Source organism: Hyla sarda, chromosome 6 (genome assembly GCF_029499605.1).
Source record: "Hyla sarda isolate aHylSar1 chromosome 6, aHylSar1.hap1, whole genome shotgun sequence".
Classification (NCBI taxonomy): Eukaryota; Metazoa; Chordata; class Amphibia; order Anura; family Hylidae; genus Hyla; species Hyla sarda.
This window is the reverse complement of record NC_079194.1, coordinates 3,953,121-3,969,763: the sequence shown is the minus strand read 5'-3', so window position 1 is coordinate 3,969,763 and position 16,643 is coordinate 3,953,121. Positions and strand designations below refer to the sequence as shown.

Below are 16,643 nucleotides of genomic sequence, written 5' to 3'. Positions count from 1 at the left end.
TTTAAATCATTGATCTGCAATGACTTCTGCCCCGCCGTGGGGGGGGGAGGGGGGGGATTTGAAATAGCTGATAACTTATACCGGAATATCGGAATAAATTATTGGCTATCGGCCTGAAAGGCCACAGATTATCGGTATCGGTCCTAAAAAAAAAAAAAAAAAAATCGATATCGGTCGATCCCTAGTTAAGACCAGGAGACCCAGAACCCACCACACCAGTGCGATCAACACTTGGATCCGGAACTGCATTAAAATCGCCTATAATAAGAACAGGAAGATAGGGAAATGTAAGCATTTTAGACATAATACACTCCAAGACATCAACATGAAATGGAGGAGGAACATACACGGACACCAGGAGAAAACTAAAAAGCATGTAAGGAGCAGTGGACAAATAACGTCAAAAGGTGTGTGAGACACACCGAACATGTGAAACCCCAAAAGAGAGGTAATGTAGGTAAATAAAATAAATGGTATAGTACACTATAAAATATGTGGTATAAAAATAATCTTTATTACAGAATTAAAAGTATATACATACAGAACCAATTCATTGGGTATAGATATATTTAAAATTCAAACATAATGGATAGAGATTTAAAAAACAAAGTGGATGCTGGGGTAAAAAGTCCTGTGTGACTATCCAGAGAGGGTAGTGATATCACATAAGAGATCAATATAATAATAGTAAAAGAGCCTGATGCTGCTATAAAGTGCAAATGCAAAAAGGTAGTGCACTGGGGGTAATACTGGACAAACAAATCTTCCAAAATGGTCACAAGCCACCTGTTCAATTACTAGGGGGAGGGATTTAGACACTAACAGGGAAACCCCCCTAGCGGAAGAAGAGTAAGTGGAATGATAACCTAGTGCTGAGCGGTATACCGGTCCATACCGAATACCGGTGTGTCTTTTCTTTACGATATTAATTTTTCACATACTGCAATACCACTTCCATAGCAACCAACTCCAATGCAATGCGTGATGGCGTAGAGAAGCGTCCGGCGAGCAGCACTGAACTGACTAGGAGGAGCTGGGAGGGGACTACAACTCCCGGCGGGCACGTGACTTCCGGGCAGGTGCGGGAAACTCGAGCAGAACTGCGTAAACATGGAGGAGAGTTACTGGGTAGCCTGACCGAGACCCCGGGTACCATGGTGTGGACCACCGACCACCGGGAAACTCAAGCAGAACTGGGGAGACATGGAGGAGAGTTACCGGGCGGCCCTTACAGAGACCATGGCGAGGAACCCCGATCACCTGACACTATAGTGAGGACCCCCCCCAAATACCGTGAAACCACCGTAACTTAGAAAAATACTGTGATATACATTTTTGGTCATACCGCCCAGCAGGATAACCCCTCGCAATCCATGCCCTCTTAAGGGCTAAGATTTTTTGCCCCATGATGTGTGTTTCCTGGAGACAAATCAAATGTAGGGCCTGGCGTTTGATAAAATCTAGACACAGATCTTTTAAACTTAGAGTTGAGACCTCTGACGTTCCAACTCAATACTTTAAAGAGTACCGGTCATCAACTAAACTTTCCCTGATCCCCCTCCCCATCTGTCCCTTACTCTAACTATGCCTATCCCTGCGTTTATTGAGGTTTAAAACGCTGTGGAAATACCTTTTTTCATTCCTCTTCATTAGCTCAGGAGCACTGTCTTTCTGAGGGGTGGAAGGAGGCGGGTCCCGGCAGGCATGATGTCACATGAAGCCTGGCTGGGACTCTGCTTCTGCCAGTCTTCCTGTATGCTGCTCTCCCTCTGCAGCAGTGTTTCCCAACCAGGGCACCTCCAGCTGTTGCAAAACTACAACTCCCAGCATGCCCAGACAGCCAACAACTGTCCGGGCATGCTGGGAGTTGTAGTTTTTCAACAGCTGGAGGCTGGACGGCTTCTTACATGACAGTGGGCTCAGCCTATCACTGGCCGGGGCGGGACATTGCTGCGGCTGGTGATACGCCGACGGCTCTGCGGCATCCCGGTCCCCAGGAAGTGGAATGAGGTAAACACTGCCGGACCGTGAGGCCTGTACCGGACCAACGGGGGCTCGTAGGAAGGTATGTATAAGTTTATTTTGTTTATTTTTGAGGCTCGGGCATATATAAAAGTGTTCCACTACAGTTGTCCTTTAAGTCCAGCAATAGCTATGATCCGGCAGGCTCACCACAACAAGGTCCAGTAATGTAGGTATCCCAGAGGCAGGGAGAGAATAGAACACTGGAAGTTGCATTCACTGTTCAGCCTAGGGCAGGTACAGGTAGGAGACCCCCAGTGTTCCAGCAGCAGATGACAGTAGACAGCAGTGTTTCCCAGCCAGGCAGCAGAGGGTTAACTAGGACAGCCGACCACCTCTATAAGAGCTCTTCCAGGTGACTGCAGAAGTCCACAGATATGGCAGGGTAAGTGGGAGCCCCCAGCACCTTTCTCCCCACAGCAGCAAGCCCACCGGAGCACTAGCACGCTCCCGCCACTCAGTCCAGGCGCGGGAGTCACCACAGTAACAGGGTGGCTCCGCCCACGAAGCCCAACAATGGCGGAGCTCAGGCCTGCAGGCTCAGATATGCCGTCCCCGTCACCAGCCGCCCCTGCGTCAGCACACTCACAGGCTCCTCTGGACTTCAGCAGTACCTCGTCACCTGTGCTCAGGACGCACCACCGCCCGCTCCTAAGAACAGCCGCTACTGCCCGACCACCGGCCTCGTGACTCTGCAGGATCCTCCACCCAGCAGCCTCAATAGCCTCCAGCAGCCGCAGCCAAGTCTTCACGGCACCAAAGGCACCAATCAGGTGAGTAAGGGCCCACAGGGGAACTAATTCAGTGTAATAAGGAGTCTAGCAAGAGCAATGCGAAGTGCGACCGCTCAGCTCGCCATTCAGGCCACGCCCTTCAGGGACAGGCTTTGGTGTCTCATTGTCCCAGCTCATGAATGGACCCTTTATGAAGAATCTCCTGCTATTAACTGTATGTTGTCTCAGCACAGATGACCCATCCGAATAGAAACTGCAGGCACCAGGACAATACAGAAAAGTCTCCGGCAGTATGATGACCTCTTTATAAGGACCTGTTCTCAGGTTCAAGACGGGTTTCTAATCTGTTTTATTGTCATCGTGTGAGGACGGTCAGGGCCAAGAACCAACTACAAGTCCATGAAAGAAGAAGGTTTCACTAATTATTAGAATACAGAATATGTCCAGAAAACACAGGGGACTGTGGTGAAGCCCAATATCTGGTCCCAGCATATTACAGCACGGCATATAAGCAGGTAGATGTTCTAAAAGAATTACATTAAAGGGGTACTCCAGTGGAATTTTTATTTTTTTTAATCAACTGGTGCCAGAAAGTTATACAGATTTGTAAATTACTTTGTAAATTCTATTAAAAAATCTTAATCCTTCCAGTACTTTTCAGCCATTGTATGCTCCAGAGTAAGTTGTATTTCTTTCTGGCATTCTTTTCAGCCGGACCACAGTGCTCTCTGCTGACACCTCTGTCCGTATCAGGAACTATCCAGAACAGGAGAGGTTTGCAATAGGGATTTGCTTCTACTCTGGACAGTTCCTGACATGGACAGAGGTGTCAGCAGAGAGAACTGTGGTCAGACTGGAAAGAACTACACAACTTCCTGTGGAGCATACAGCAGCTGATAAGTCCTGGAAGGATTAAGATTTTTAAATAGAAGTAATTTACAAATTTGTTTAACTTTCACGCACGAGATAAAAAAATATATATATAATAATAATAATAATGTTTTCCACTGGAGTTCACCTTTAGGATACGTTCACACGTGTGCAGATTTGATGCGTAGGACAAAACTATGGGTTTTGCTTCTATTTCCTTCAATGTGTCGGCAATAGCGGATTCTTAGCGGCCACTGAAGAAGATCAAAGCAAAACTTGCAGTAGATTTCCTGTATGTTTTCCATATAACGTTATCTTATATTGTTTTCTATGTAGAATATTTAATTCATTGCAATAAGTTCAGCCAAACTAAGAGGTAGGGCCCAGCAACAGAGGCCAGAGGTAGGGCCCAGCAACAGAGGCCGGAGGTAGGGCCCAGCAACAGAGGCCGGAGGTAGGGCCCAGCAACAGAGGCCAGAGGTAGGGCCCAGCAACAGAGGCCAGAGGTAGGGCCCAGCAACAGAGGCCAGAGGTAGGGCCCAGCAACAGAGGCCAGAGGTAGGGCCCAGCAACAGAGGCCAGAGGTAGGGCCCAGCAACAGAGGCCAGAGGTTGGGCCCAGCAACAGAGGCCAGAGGTAGGGCCCAGCAACAGAGGCCAGAGGTAGGGCCCAGCAACAGAGGCCAGAGGTAGGGCCCAGCAACAGAGGCCAGAGGTAGGGCCCAGCAACAGAGGCCAGAGGTAGGGCCCAGCAACAGAGGCCAGAGGTAGGGCCCAGCAACAGAGGCCAGAGGTAGGGCCCAGCAACAGAGGCCAGAGGTAGGGCCCAGCAACAGAGGCCAGAGGTTGGGCCCAGCAACAGAGGCCAGAGGTAGGGCCCAGCAACAGAGGCCAGAGGTTGGGCCCAGCAACAGAGGCCAGAGGTTGGGCCCAGCAACAGAGGCCAGAGGTAGGGCCCAGCAACAGAGGCCAGAGGTAGGGCCCAGCAACAGAGGCCAGAGGTAGGGCCCAGCAACAGAGGCCAGAGGTAGGGCCCAGCAACAGAGGCCAGAGGTAGGGCCCAGCAACAGAGGCCAGAGCTAGGGCCCAGCAACAGAGGCCAGAGGTAGGGCCCAGCAACAGAGGCCAGAGGTAGGGCCCAGCAACAGAGGCCAGAGGTAGGGCCCAGCAACAGAGGCCAGAGGTAGGGCCCAGCAACAGAGGCCAGAGGTAGGGCCCAGCAACAGAGGCCAGAGGTAGGGCCCAGCAACAGAGGCCAGAGGTAGGGCCCAGCAACAGAGGCCAGAGGTAGGGCCCAGCAACAGAGGCCAGAGGTAGGGCCCAGCAACAGAGGATGGAGAGGACAACAGAGCAACGAGACCTTTCATCTTCATCGAGGAGCCAGACTATGGTACATTATCGGCCCAGTCTATGTGATCACAGCCCAGGGAAGGGTTCAAAGCACATTCACACTCAACCTTACACACTTGTATGCTGGTGCCTGCAGTACATAACAGAGAGTGAGGGATAACTGCACACGCCAACACGTGAACGCACATACACGAGACATCAGCTTATGGTGGGTAGAAATATTAAAGGGGTACTCCGGTGGTCCACATGTTTTTCCATTTTTGACTTACCCTATTTGTTTTGTTTCATTTCTATTCTTGTTGTTTAGGCTACTCTATTTCAATTTCTTGTTGTCTTTTTATCCCCCACTTTGTTTTCCTATCTTTGCTTCTATTTCCCGTTTCTAGCTGTGCTGAAAACTACAAATCCCAGCATGCCACATGCCGTGCTGGTTTGGGGCGGCTCCTTTATTTTTTTTTCCGCCCTTTACCCACCCTACTATTTTCCCGGGTCGGCCCCCTTATACACAGCACACTAATATATTCAGCCCTGGTTGGGATACACTGGCATACACACACAAAAGGGACTACAACTCCCAGCATGTGTCATTCAGGAGTCTTCAGTCTGTGGTATAACACCAGCATGCTGCCTCTGTAGTCTCCTGGGGGTTGTAGTTCACCACACCTCTATAGGGCATACACCAGTGTTTCCACACCAGGGTGCCTCCAGGTGTTGCAAAACTACTACTACCAGCATGCCCGGACAGCCAAAAGCTGTACGGGCATGCTGGGAGTTGTAGTTTTGATGCAGCTGAAGACACCCTGGTTGGGAAACAATGCACTTTGTTTGTAATATACTGAATAGGCTAGGCCAGTGTTTCCCAATTAGTGTGCCTCCAGCTGTTGCAAAACTACAACTCCCAGCATGCCCAAAGACTGTCAGGGAATACTGGGAGTTGTAGTTTTACAACAGCTGGAGGCACACTGGTTTGGAAACACTGGTGTAACATGATGCGTATGCAGAATAGGCTAGGACAGTGTTTCCCAACCAGTGTACCTCCAGCTGTTGCAAAACTACAACTCCCAGCATGCCCAAAGTCTGTCCAGGCATGCTGGGAGTTGTAGTTTTGCAACAGCTGGAGGCACACTGGTTTATAAACTCTAGCATACACAAACATAACAGGGACTACAACTCCCAGCACGTGTCATTCAGGAGTCCCCCCTCCCTCCTTCACATATAGAAATCATCCCTAGTATGAGATTTATTCCCCTGCAGTCTATACATCCCCAGCCTGTGCACCTTGTTATCCTCCTCTTCACATATAGAGATCATCCCCAGTATGAGATTTATTCCCCTGCAGTCTATACATCCCCGGCCTGTGCACATTGTTATCCTCCCCTTCACATATAGAGATCATCCCCAGTATGAGATTTATCCCCCTGCAGTCTATACATCCCCGGCCTGTGCACATTGTTATCCTCCCCTTCACATATAGAGATCATCCCCAGTATGAGATTTATTCCCCTGCAGTATATACATCCCCAGCCTGTGCACCTTGTTATCCTCCCCTTCACATATAGAGATCATCCCCAGTATGAGATTTATTCCCCTGCAGTATATACATCCCCAGCCTGTGCACCTTGTTATCCTCCCCTTCACATATAGAGATCATCCCCAGTATGAGATTTATTCCCCTGCAGTCTATACATCCCCAGCCTATGCACCTTGTTATCCTCCCCTTCATATATAAAAATCATCCCCAGTATGAGATTTATCCCCCTGCAGTCTATACATCCCCAGCCTGTGCACCTTGTTATCCTCCCCTTCATATATAGAAATCATCCCCAGTATGAGATTTATCCCCCTGCAGTCTATACATCCCCAGCCTGTGCACCTTGTTATCCTCCCCTTCATATATAGAAATCATCCCCAGTATGAGATTTATCCCCCTGCAGTCTATACATCCCCAGCCCATGCACCTTGTTATCCTCCCCTTCACATATAGAAATCATCCCCAGTATGAGATTTATTCCCCTGCAGTCTATACATGCCCAGCCTGTGCACCTTGTTATCCTACTCTTCACATATAGAAATCATCCCCAGTATGAGATTTATCCCCCTGCAGTCTATACATCCCCAGCCTGTGCACCTTGTTATCCTCCCCTTCATATATAGAAATCATCCCCAGTATGAGATTTATCCCCCTGCAGTCTATACATCCCCAGCCTGTGCACCTTGTTATCCTCCCCTTCATATATAGAAATCATCCCCAGTATGAGATTTATCCCCCTGCAGTCTATACATCCCCAGCCCATGCACCTTGTTATCCTCCCCTTCACATATAGAAATCATCCCCAGTATGAGATTTATTCCCCTGCAGTCTATACATGCCCAGCCTGTGCACCTTGTTATCCTACTCTTCACATATAGAGATCATCCCCAGTATGAGATTTATCCCCCTGCAGTCTATACATCCCCGGCCTGTGCACCTGGTTATCCTCCCTCCTTCACATATAGAAATCATCCCCAGTATGAGATTTATTCCCCTGCAGTCTATACATCCCCAGCCTGTGCACCTTGTTATCCTCCCCTTCACATATAGAGATCATCCCCAGTATGAGATTTATCCCCCTGCAGTCTATACATCCCCGGCCTGTGCACCTTGTTATCCTCCTCTTCACATATAGAGATCATCCCCAGTATGAGATTTATCCCCCTGCAGTCTATACATCCCTGGCCTGTGCACCTTGTTATCCTCCCCTTCACATATAGAGATCATCCCCAGTATGAGATTTATCCCCCTGCAGTCTATACATCCCCGGCCTGTGCACCTTGTTATCCTCCTCTTCACATATAGAGATCATCCCCAGTATGAGATTTATCCCCCTGCAGTCTATACATCCCCAGCCTGTGCACCTTGTTATCCTCCCCTTCAGGTAACACTTATCTTCTCTGTCTTCTTTCAGTGCAGACTGAGTCCTCAGGGGGAGGGGAGATGAGGAGCTGTGTATGTCCTCTCTCTCCCCCTGCTCTGTCTTCTTTCTCATGCACACCTAAGTCCTCCAGGAGAGGGAGATGAGGGGGGCGTGGCTTCTTTCTCATGCACACCTGTGTCCTCCAGGAGGGGGAGATGAGGGGGTGTGGCTTCGTTCTCTCATGCACACCTGTGTCCTCCAGGAGGGGGAGATGAGGGGGTGTGGCTTCTTTCTCTCATGTACACCTGTGTCCTCCAGGAGGGGGAGATGAGGGGGCGTGGCTTCTTTCTCATGCACACCTGTGTCCTCCAGGAGGGGGAGATGAGGGGGCGTGGCTTCTTTCTCTCATGCACACCTGTGTCCTCCAGGAGGGGGGGGGATGAGGGGGTGTGGCTTCTTTCTCATGCACACCTGTGTCCTCCAGGAGGGGGAGATGAGGGGGCGTGGCTTCTTTCTCTCATGCACACCCGTGTCCTCCAGGAGGGGGAGATGAGGGGGCGTGGCTTCTTTCTCTCATGCACACCCGTGTCCTCCAGGAGGGGGAGATGAGGGGGCGTGGCTTCTTTCTCATGCACACCCGTGTCCTCCAGGAGGGGGAGATGAGGGGGCGTGGCTTCTTTATCATGCACACCCGTGTCCTCCAGGAGGGGGAGATGAGGAGGCGTGGCTTCTTTCTCATGCACACCCGTGTCCTCCAGGAGGGGGAGATGAGGGGGCGTGGCTTCTTTCTCATGCACACCCGTGTCCTCCAGGAGGGGGAGATGAGGGGGCGTGACTTCTTTCTCATGCACACCTGTGTCCTCCAGGAGGGGGAGATGAGGGGGCGTGGCTTCTTTCTCATGCACACCTGTGTCCTCCAGGAGGAGGAGATGAGGGGGCATGGCTTCTTTCTCATGCACACCTAAGTCCTCCAGGAGAGGGAGATGAGGGGGCGTGGCTTCTTTCTCATGGACACCTAAGTCCTCCAGGAGAGGGAGATGAGGGGGCGTGGCTTCTTTCTCTCATGCAAACCTGTGTCCTCCAGGAGAGGGAGATGAGGGGGCGTGGCTTCTTTCTCTCATGCACACCTGTGTCCTCCAGGAGGGGGAGATGAGGGGGCGTGGCTTCTTTCTCTCATGCACACCTGTGTCCTCCAGGAGGGGGAGATGAGGGGGCGTGGCTTCTTTCTCTCATGCACACCTGTGTCCTCCAGGAGGGGGGGATGAGGGGGCGTGGCTTCTTTCTCATGCACACCTGTGTCCTCCAGGAGGGGGAGATGAGGGGGCGTGGCTTCTTTCTCATGTACACCCGTGTCCTCCAGGAGGGGGAGATGAGGGGGCGTGGCTTCTTTCTCATGCACACCCGTGTCCTCCAGGAGGGGGAGATGAGGGGGCGTGGCTTCTTTCTCTCATGCACACCCGTGTCTTCCAGGAGGGGGAGATGAGGGGGCGTGGCTTCTTTCTCTCATGCACACCCGTGTCCTCCAGGAGGGGGAGATGAGGGGGCGTGGCTTCTTTCTCTCATGCACACCCGTGTCCTCCAGGAGGGGGAGATGAGGGGGCGTGGCTTCTTTCTCATGCACACCCGTGTCCTCCAGGAGGGGGAGATGAGGGGGCGTGGCTTCTTTCTCATGCACACCCGTGTCCTCCAGGAGGGGGAGATGAGGGGCGTGGCTTCTTTCTATCATGAAGTTCTGAAAGAACAGAGAAAAAAAAAAAAAGCCATGACATGTTGTCCACAGCCTAATCCTAGCATGGCCGATGTTGTGGACAACAGTCAGAGATCCAACACAGAACTACAGAACTTCCTGGCCCACAAACCGGTAAGAAAAAAAGACACACGCTACACAAACATATAATCCATGTCAATTGCAAAAAACATGAACATTAAAAGAAGATGCAATGTGGGCACTCCAGGCGGCCCCCAAAGCAAATGGTATCAGAAATGGGGGAGACAGGTAAACAACCCTATATGCTTCTCAGGGTATAAGTCTGACAAGGCCGAGGCGCGAGGCTCAGGACACGGCGGAGGCGCGAGGCTCAGGACACGGCGGAGGCGCGAGGCTCAGGACACGGCAGAGGGAAGGGGCTCAGGACACGGCAGAGGGAAGGGGCTCAGGACACGGCAGAGGGAAGGGGCTCAGGACACGGCAGAGGCGCGGGGCTCAGGACACGGCAGAGGGAAGGGGCTCAGGACACGGCAGAGGGAAGGGGCTCAGGACACGGCAGAGGGAAGGGGCTCAGGACACGGCGGAGGCGCGGGGCTCAGGACACGGCAGAGGGAAGGGGCTCAGGACACGGCAGAGGCGCGGGGCTCAGGACACGGCAGAGGGAAGGGGCTCAGGACACGGCGGAGGCGCGGGGCTCAGGACACGGCGGAGGCGCGGGGCTCAGGACACGGCGGAGGCGCGGGGCTCAGGACACGGCGGAGGCGCGGGGCTCAGGACACGGCAGAGGTCCGGGGCTCACATCACCTCCTTTAACTGTCACATCAGCAGCTCAGGAAAACTTTGAAACAGATCGAAACTCCAAGTGCAAAGTACAGAAGGATAAGACGTCAGGACCCGACCCCCGCTCCTCCACCACATCTGTACACCACAAAGACTACAGAAACAGAACGCCCGGGTGTGGGGGGCAGAGAGGAGCAGAATTATAGGGGACAAGGAGAGCAGGGGGGAGGGGTAGAATTATATGGGGGGCAAGGAGAGCGGGGGGGGGGGGAGGGGCAGAATTATAGGGGACAAGGAGAGCGGAGGGGGGGGAGAGGGGCAGAATTATAGGGGACAAGGAGAGCGGGGGGGAGGGGGGACAGAATTATAGGGGACAAGGAGAGTGGAGGGGGGGGGGGGAGAGGGACAGCATTATATGCTGACAAGGAGAGCAGGGGAGGAGCAGGTCCTATAGAAAGTGCCAGGACAAACATTACTGGGGACATAAGACGTCTCCTTATTATTCCGTCTCCTTTCATCTGCTCAAGTCTCATCTCCAAAATACAATGAAGTTACAATTTCACAGCAATGATCAAACATCACAGATACAGAAGATCACAAAGCCTGGTCACCTTTAGTTGTTCATTCTCTTCTCGTCCCCATAATGACAAAGTAATAAAAGAATTTTAGAGCATGTTAAGATCTGAGCTATCCCCTGAGGATGTCATCGTATGTAACAGAAACACGTTGGGAACCTGTCAGTATCCCTTTAGCACATAGCACTAAAACAGCACATAGCACTAAACGTTATCTGTTTGTCCGGTATAACCGGGGGAGTAGTGGCTGGTATCCTATTTATCCTATTAAAATCTAAAATTATTTGATCACATTCTCATTCTGGGATAACGAGGGAAGAACAATAAAGGAGAAAAAAAATATTTATAATAAATATATATATATATATATATATATATATATACACATACACACACATATATTAGCACAAGGAGCAATATAACAAAATGTGAAAAATGTTAAAGGGTCTGAATACTTTCTGAATACATAGTAAGTGCAGGGGAAACAGAAAGATCAGGAGGTGGAGGCAGGAGGTCAGAAGGTTGGGCAGGTGGTGGGGCAGGAGATCAGGAGGCAGAGGCAGGAGGCAAGGAGATGGAGGCAGGAGGTCAGAAGGTTGGGCAGATGGTGGGGCAGGCGGCGGCTGCCCTGATGTTTTTGGGTTGGCAAGCTGAGAGTGATAGGTGGGTCTATGAGAAGGGGGAGGGGTCTATCATATGTGCACATTGTAAACTGCGCTACAGAGCTGGGAGGGGGAACACAGCTTTACTTACCGAGCCCTGGTCCCCCCCCCCCCCCCACAGCTCCGGTTCGGCTCCATCTGGTTCCACGATCGTCTGTCTTCTTTCTGCTCCTGAGATGAGCGCTGGGTGCAGGACCTGCCGGCTCGGCCAATCACTGGTCACTGTAGTGTCCTGCACTCAGTACTCATCTTGGAAGCAGGAAGACTGTGGGACCTAATGGAGCTGAGTGGGAGCTGCGGGGAACCAGGGTTAGTAAGGAGATTGTTTTATTTTTTAGTTTTTTTATTGCACCATATTTTTTTTGAACACTGGATACCCCTTTATGTAACATTCCGCTATTAAGTAGAAGGGGACAAAACGCCCGAACCGCAGGACGATCTCTGCACAAGTTCTCTGCTGAATGAGACTGCGACAAACTCCATTCTATTGTGACACTCAGGAATCTGCTCCGAAAAAAAATTGGCACAATAATCACTGTAAAGAGACACCTCCCCCCCCAGCCATCAAACAGATGAGTGTTCAGACCCCGAACAATATCCAAATATCACCAGGAGCGGTAGTAGCGCAGGTCACTCCCCGATGTGCCACAACCTCCCTCCGGCTGCACCAGAAGGCTCCATAAAAAGTCCTTGGGACCCGTCTGGGGCAGATGGACGGAGACCGCGGCCAGTCGAGGAGTGAATTGCGCTGCCGTGTGCTCCTCCTGGTGATATCTACAGATGGGTCAGGGTCCAAACACTCACGAGAGCCATAAAAACTTATCACAAGACGGAAGTTTTCCTTTATGTCAGGGGTCATTGGCGGATCAGCCCAATAATAATGATAACAATAAAAGTAATAATTATAATAATAAACAAATAATAACAATAAAAGTAATAATTATAATAAATAATAACAAAAAAATAGTAATTGTTATAATAATAGTATTAACCCCTTAGGGACTCAGCTGATTGTCACCTTTTTTGCAATTCTGACCGCTCTCACTTTATGCATTAATAACTCTGAGATGATTTTACCTTTTACAGTGGTCCCTCAACATACGATGGTAATCCGCTCCAAATGGACCATCGTTTGTTGAAACCATCGTATGTTGAGGGATCCGTGCAATGTAAAGTATAGGACAGTGGTCTACAACCTACGGACCTCCAGATGTTGCAAAACTACAAAAATGCCCGGCTGTCCGGGCATGCTGGGTGTTGTAGTTTTGCAACATCTGGAGGTCCGCAGGTTGTAGACCACTGTTAGAGGAAGTTGTACTCACCTGTCCCAGCCGCTCCGGACCGTCACCGCTCGTCACCGCTGCCCTGGATGTCGCCTTCCATCGCTGTCGCCGCGTCCCCGGGGTGTCCCCGACGCTCCGGCAAGGCCTCTGCTTCCCCGGCATCCTCGCTCTCCGTCGTCGCCATCACGTCGCTACGCACACCGCTCCTATTGGATGACGGGACAGCGTGCGCAGCGACGTGATGACGATGATGCAGGGGATCCCGAAGAGGACGCGCCGGAGCCCCGAGGACAGGTAAGTGATCGTCAGCGGACCACACGGGGCACCGTAAACGGCTATCTGGGGGCAGCTGAAGCAGTCTGCGCTGCAGGATAGCCGTTTATGCGATGGCCCCGACATACAAAAGCATCGTATGTTGAAATGATCGTATGTCGGGGCCATCGTAGGTCGGGGGGTCACTGTATCTATATATATATATGGTATTTCGGGGCCATTGTAGGTCGGGGGGGGGTCACTGTGTTCCGATTCTGAGACAGTTTTTTCGTGACATATTCTACTTTATGTTCGGCTGCATTCACACTACATTTATCCATTTTAAAGACTCGTAATATGATCCGTTATGAAAACCCGTTAAACGGCCATTACAAAATCCCATTATAGTCTATGGGATTTTTACATTATCCGTTTTAACCCGTCATAGCCCGTTACTATTAACGGACGTTATTTTGTGACGGGAGAAAGAAGAAAATAAATAGTACATGCACAATTTCTCCCGTTACTTTCCAAAACAGCTGGAGGCTCCATTTTGGAAACAGTGCCGTACGAGAAGTTTTTCATTTTTATTGGGGAGGGGGGACGACTGTGTAGGGGTATATGTAGTGTTTTACTCTTTATTTTGTGTAGGTGTAGTGTTTTTAGGGTACATTCACATGGTTGGGTTTACAGCGAGTTTCCCGCTGGGAGTTTTAGCTGCGGAGGAAAATTTGCTGCATCTCAAACTTGCAGCGAGAAACTCACTGTAAACCCAACCGTGTGAAGGTACCCTGTATATTGGGGGGAAAACCTCCAGATGTTGCAAAACTACAACTCCCAGCATGCCCTATGGCTGTCGTGCATGCTGGGAGTTATAATTTTCCAACAGCTGGAGGCTCACTTGTTGGGAAATACTGAGTTAAGTAACAAACTCTCAGGGGGAGATTTATCAACCCCCGTCCAGAGGAAAAGTTGCTGAGTTTCCCATAGCAACCAATCAGATCGCTTCTTTCATTATTGAAAAGGCCTGTGAATAATGAAAGCAGCAATCTGATTGGTTGCTATGGGCAACTCAGCAACTTTTCCTCTGGACGGGTTTTGATAAATCTCCCCGAGAGTTTGTTACTTAACTCAGTGTTTCCCAACAAGTGAGCCTCCAGCTGTTGCAAAACTATAACTCCCAGCATGCACAACATCCAAAGGGCATGCTGGGAGTTGTAGTTTTGCAACAACTGGAGGCATACTACTGCAACTCCCAGCATGTCCTTTGGCTGTCAGTGCATGCTGGAGGTTGTAGTTATGCAACAGCTAGAGGCACACTTTTTCATAGAAAAAATGTGCCTCCAGCTGTTGAATAACTAGAACCTCCAGCATGCAAAAACTACCAAAGGGCATGCTGGGAGTTGTAGTTGTGCCTTCTGCTGTTGCATAACAACTCCCAGCATGCCCTTTTGTTGACAGCCTTACCTCCTGCTGCTGCGCACACCGCTGACTCCGCTCCTGGGGCCCCGACCCCGCCGCCAATGCTGGGAATCAGGGGCCCCAGCCTCTGGTACTGACTCCCGGAACTCGCTCTCGCCCTCCGGAATAGGGAAGGAGAGGGTTCCGTTAAGGACACCCCCACAGCAGGAGTCCAGACGACTAAATAGGACGATGGTGAGGTGGCACCAGTGCCACCTCACTCCTGCTACTAAAGGGTGATAGCTTCTGTCCGTGACGCCACCTATCACCCTTCTTTTCCGGGTCACCGGGGACCTGATTGACCCGGAATCGCCGATCTGTCTCAGGATCCCTCCAGGCGTTGTCACGGGATGTCTGCTAAACGATGTACGGCCTGTGTCCCCAAGAGGTTAATAAAATGACAATAGTATTAGTAACAACACCAACACCACCAAACACCAACACCACCACCAATAATCCTCTTCAAAACCAAAAGTGGAATCTTAACAACAAATCGTCACAATTCGCTGTGGATTTTCTGCTGCAGATTTTGGAGCAGAAATAACTAAAAGGGTTTTCCAGGATTAGGAAAACGCTGCTTCTTTCTTGCAAAAACCCTGCCGGCGGTAGAACAACTCGGAATCCCACTGTCTCCATAGACAGAAATGCATTTCCAACCAGAAACATGTAAATTGTTTACGCATGCGCCGAAATCAGGATTTTCCGCAGTGTGCGCGGTGCTGCCGATTTATTGGGATTCCGAGGGGAGTATATGCAGTGTGTATATGCCCCCCCCCCCCCCCCCCCCGTTTGCAGTGGACTCCTCCAAAATTGGCGCTTAACGTCCAATCCACTACAGCGCAGTCAGGGTCATCTCCGGCGCATTCTTCTGGCGAAAAAATAATTAAAAAAAAAATCTCAGCTACGGAAAACTTACGACGTCTGAACCCAACAGCGGAATCCCATGGAGAGATAGAGGCGGAAACTGCGCCAAATCTCTTTGTGGATATTCAGCGCAGGATTTCCGTAGTGTGAACGGGGCTCTAGTGCTACGACATCGTAAATTCCGCCTCATCAGCAGATTTATTTGGGATTTTGACTTGTCGCTATAGACGAACGCAAAAAAGATTTGCAATTAATGTGCCGCAGAGCCGGCGCGACAAATTCTGAGCTCAGCGCCTGCGCAGGTTTTGTTTTTTATATATTCGGCAAATCCCCTTCACTGTGACGGTAAATGTCGGACTTCTGCCTAGTACGGGTTCACACATTTCGGAGGCGGAGGGCGATCACGGCGGAAAATACGTACATGAAGTATCGCAGCGTGAAAAGCGTCTTACATCACGGTGACGTCTATTAGGAGAGTGACGCTGATTGGGTGATTGGCGCAGGAAGTGGCGTCACCACCCACAACCAGAATCATAGGGGTCCGATGCCTTAAAGTCCTCCCCCCCATCCCCACAGACCACAATGGCGGAGAGGACACATCATCATGTACAGTCAGGGACCTGAGGTCATCACACAGCTGAGGATTCGTCACCATATGATCAGCACAGAACCAGTGACTCAGCAGCAGCTGCAGAACTACAACTCCCAGCATGCCCAGACAGCCTCTGGCTGTCCGGGCATGCTGGGAGTTGTAGTTTTGCAGCAGTTAAAGGATCAATAGTGCAAAGTTCTCTAACTCCTACAAATGTTGCAAGACTACAACTCCCAGCATGCACAGCGAGCTTTAGGACATGCTGGGACTTGTAGTTTGAGGCTTCCCCTCCCTCCATGATGAGGAAAGTTTGTACCTTACTGAACACCTCCAGGTCATCGTCCTCATCAAAGCGGAGCGCGTCCGGGGAGAGGGCGGAGAGCAGGGCGCTGTGCCCCGGGGAGAGGCAGCCGGGAGACGGGGGGACACACGGTGGGGTGCTGGGCTCCGGATCCATCTCCACCGCCGGCTAAGACCACACTGACACCGGCCACACACTGACAGCAGGCGGCGCTACAGCTCTGCCCGCCCTCTCCGCTCCTCCACACCGGCTTCACCGAGGGCTGCTGCGCATGACCGGAAATGCCAAGTGAAACA

At 50.9% G+C, this 16,643-nt stretch overlaps 1 protein-coding gene across 4 annotated transcripts in view; it reads right to left on the bottom strand.

Annotated features, from left to right (window-relative positions):
- Positions 1 to 16,633, bottom strand: part of SNX7 (sorting nexin 7) — a 113,481-nt gene extending 96,848 nt beyond the window's left edge. The window contains exon 1 of one of the 4 annotated variants that reach the window (XM_056523102.1): positions 16,363 to 16,633. In XM_056523102.1, the coding sequence (XP_056379077.1) occupies positions 16,363 to 16,503 (141 nt within the window). In that variant the 5' untranslated portion in view covers positions 16,504 to 16,633. Of the gene's footprint in view, positions 1 to 1,630; positions 2,985 to 16,362 lie in introns of those variants that run through there. The other 3 variants (XM_056523103.1, XM_056523100.1, XM_056523104.1) reach the window with 3 other exon arrangements.
- Between the last annotated feature and the right edge of the window lie 10 nt (positions 16,634 to 16,643).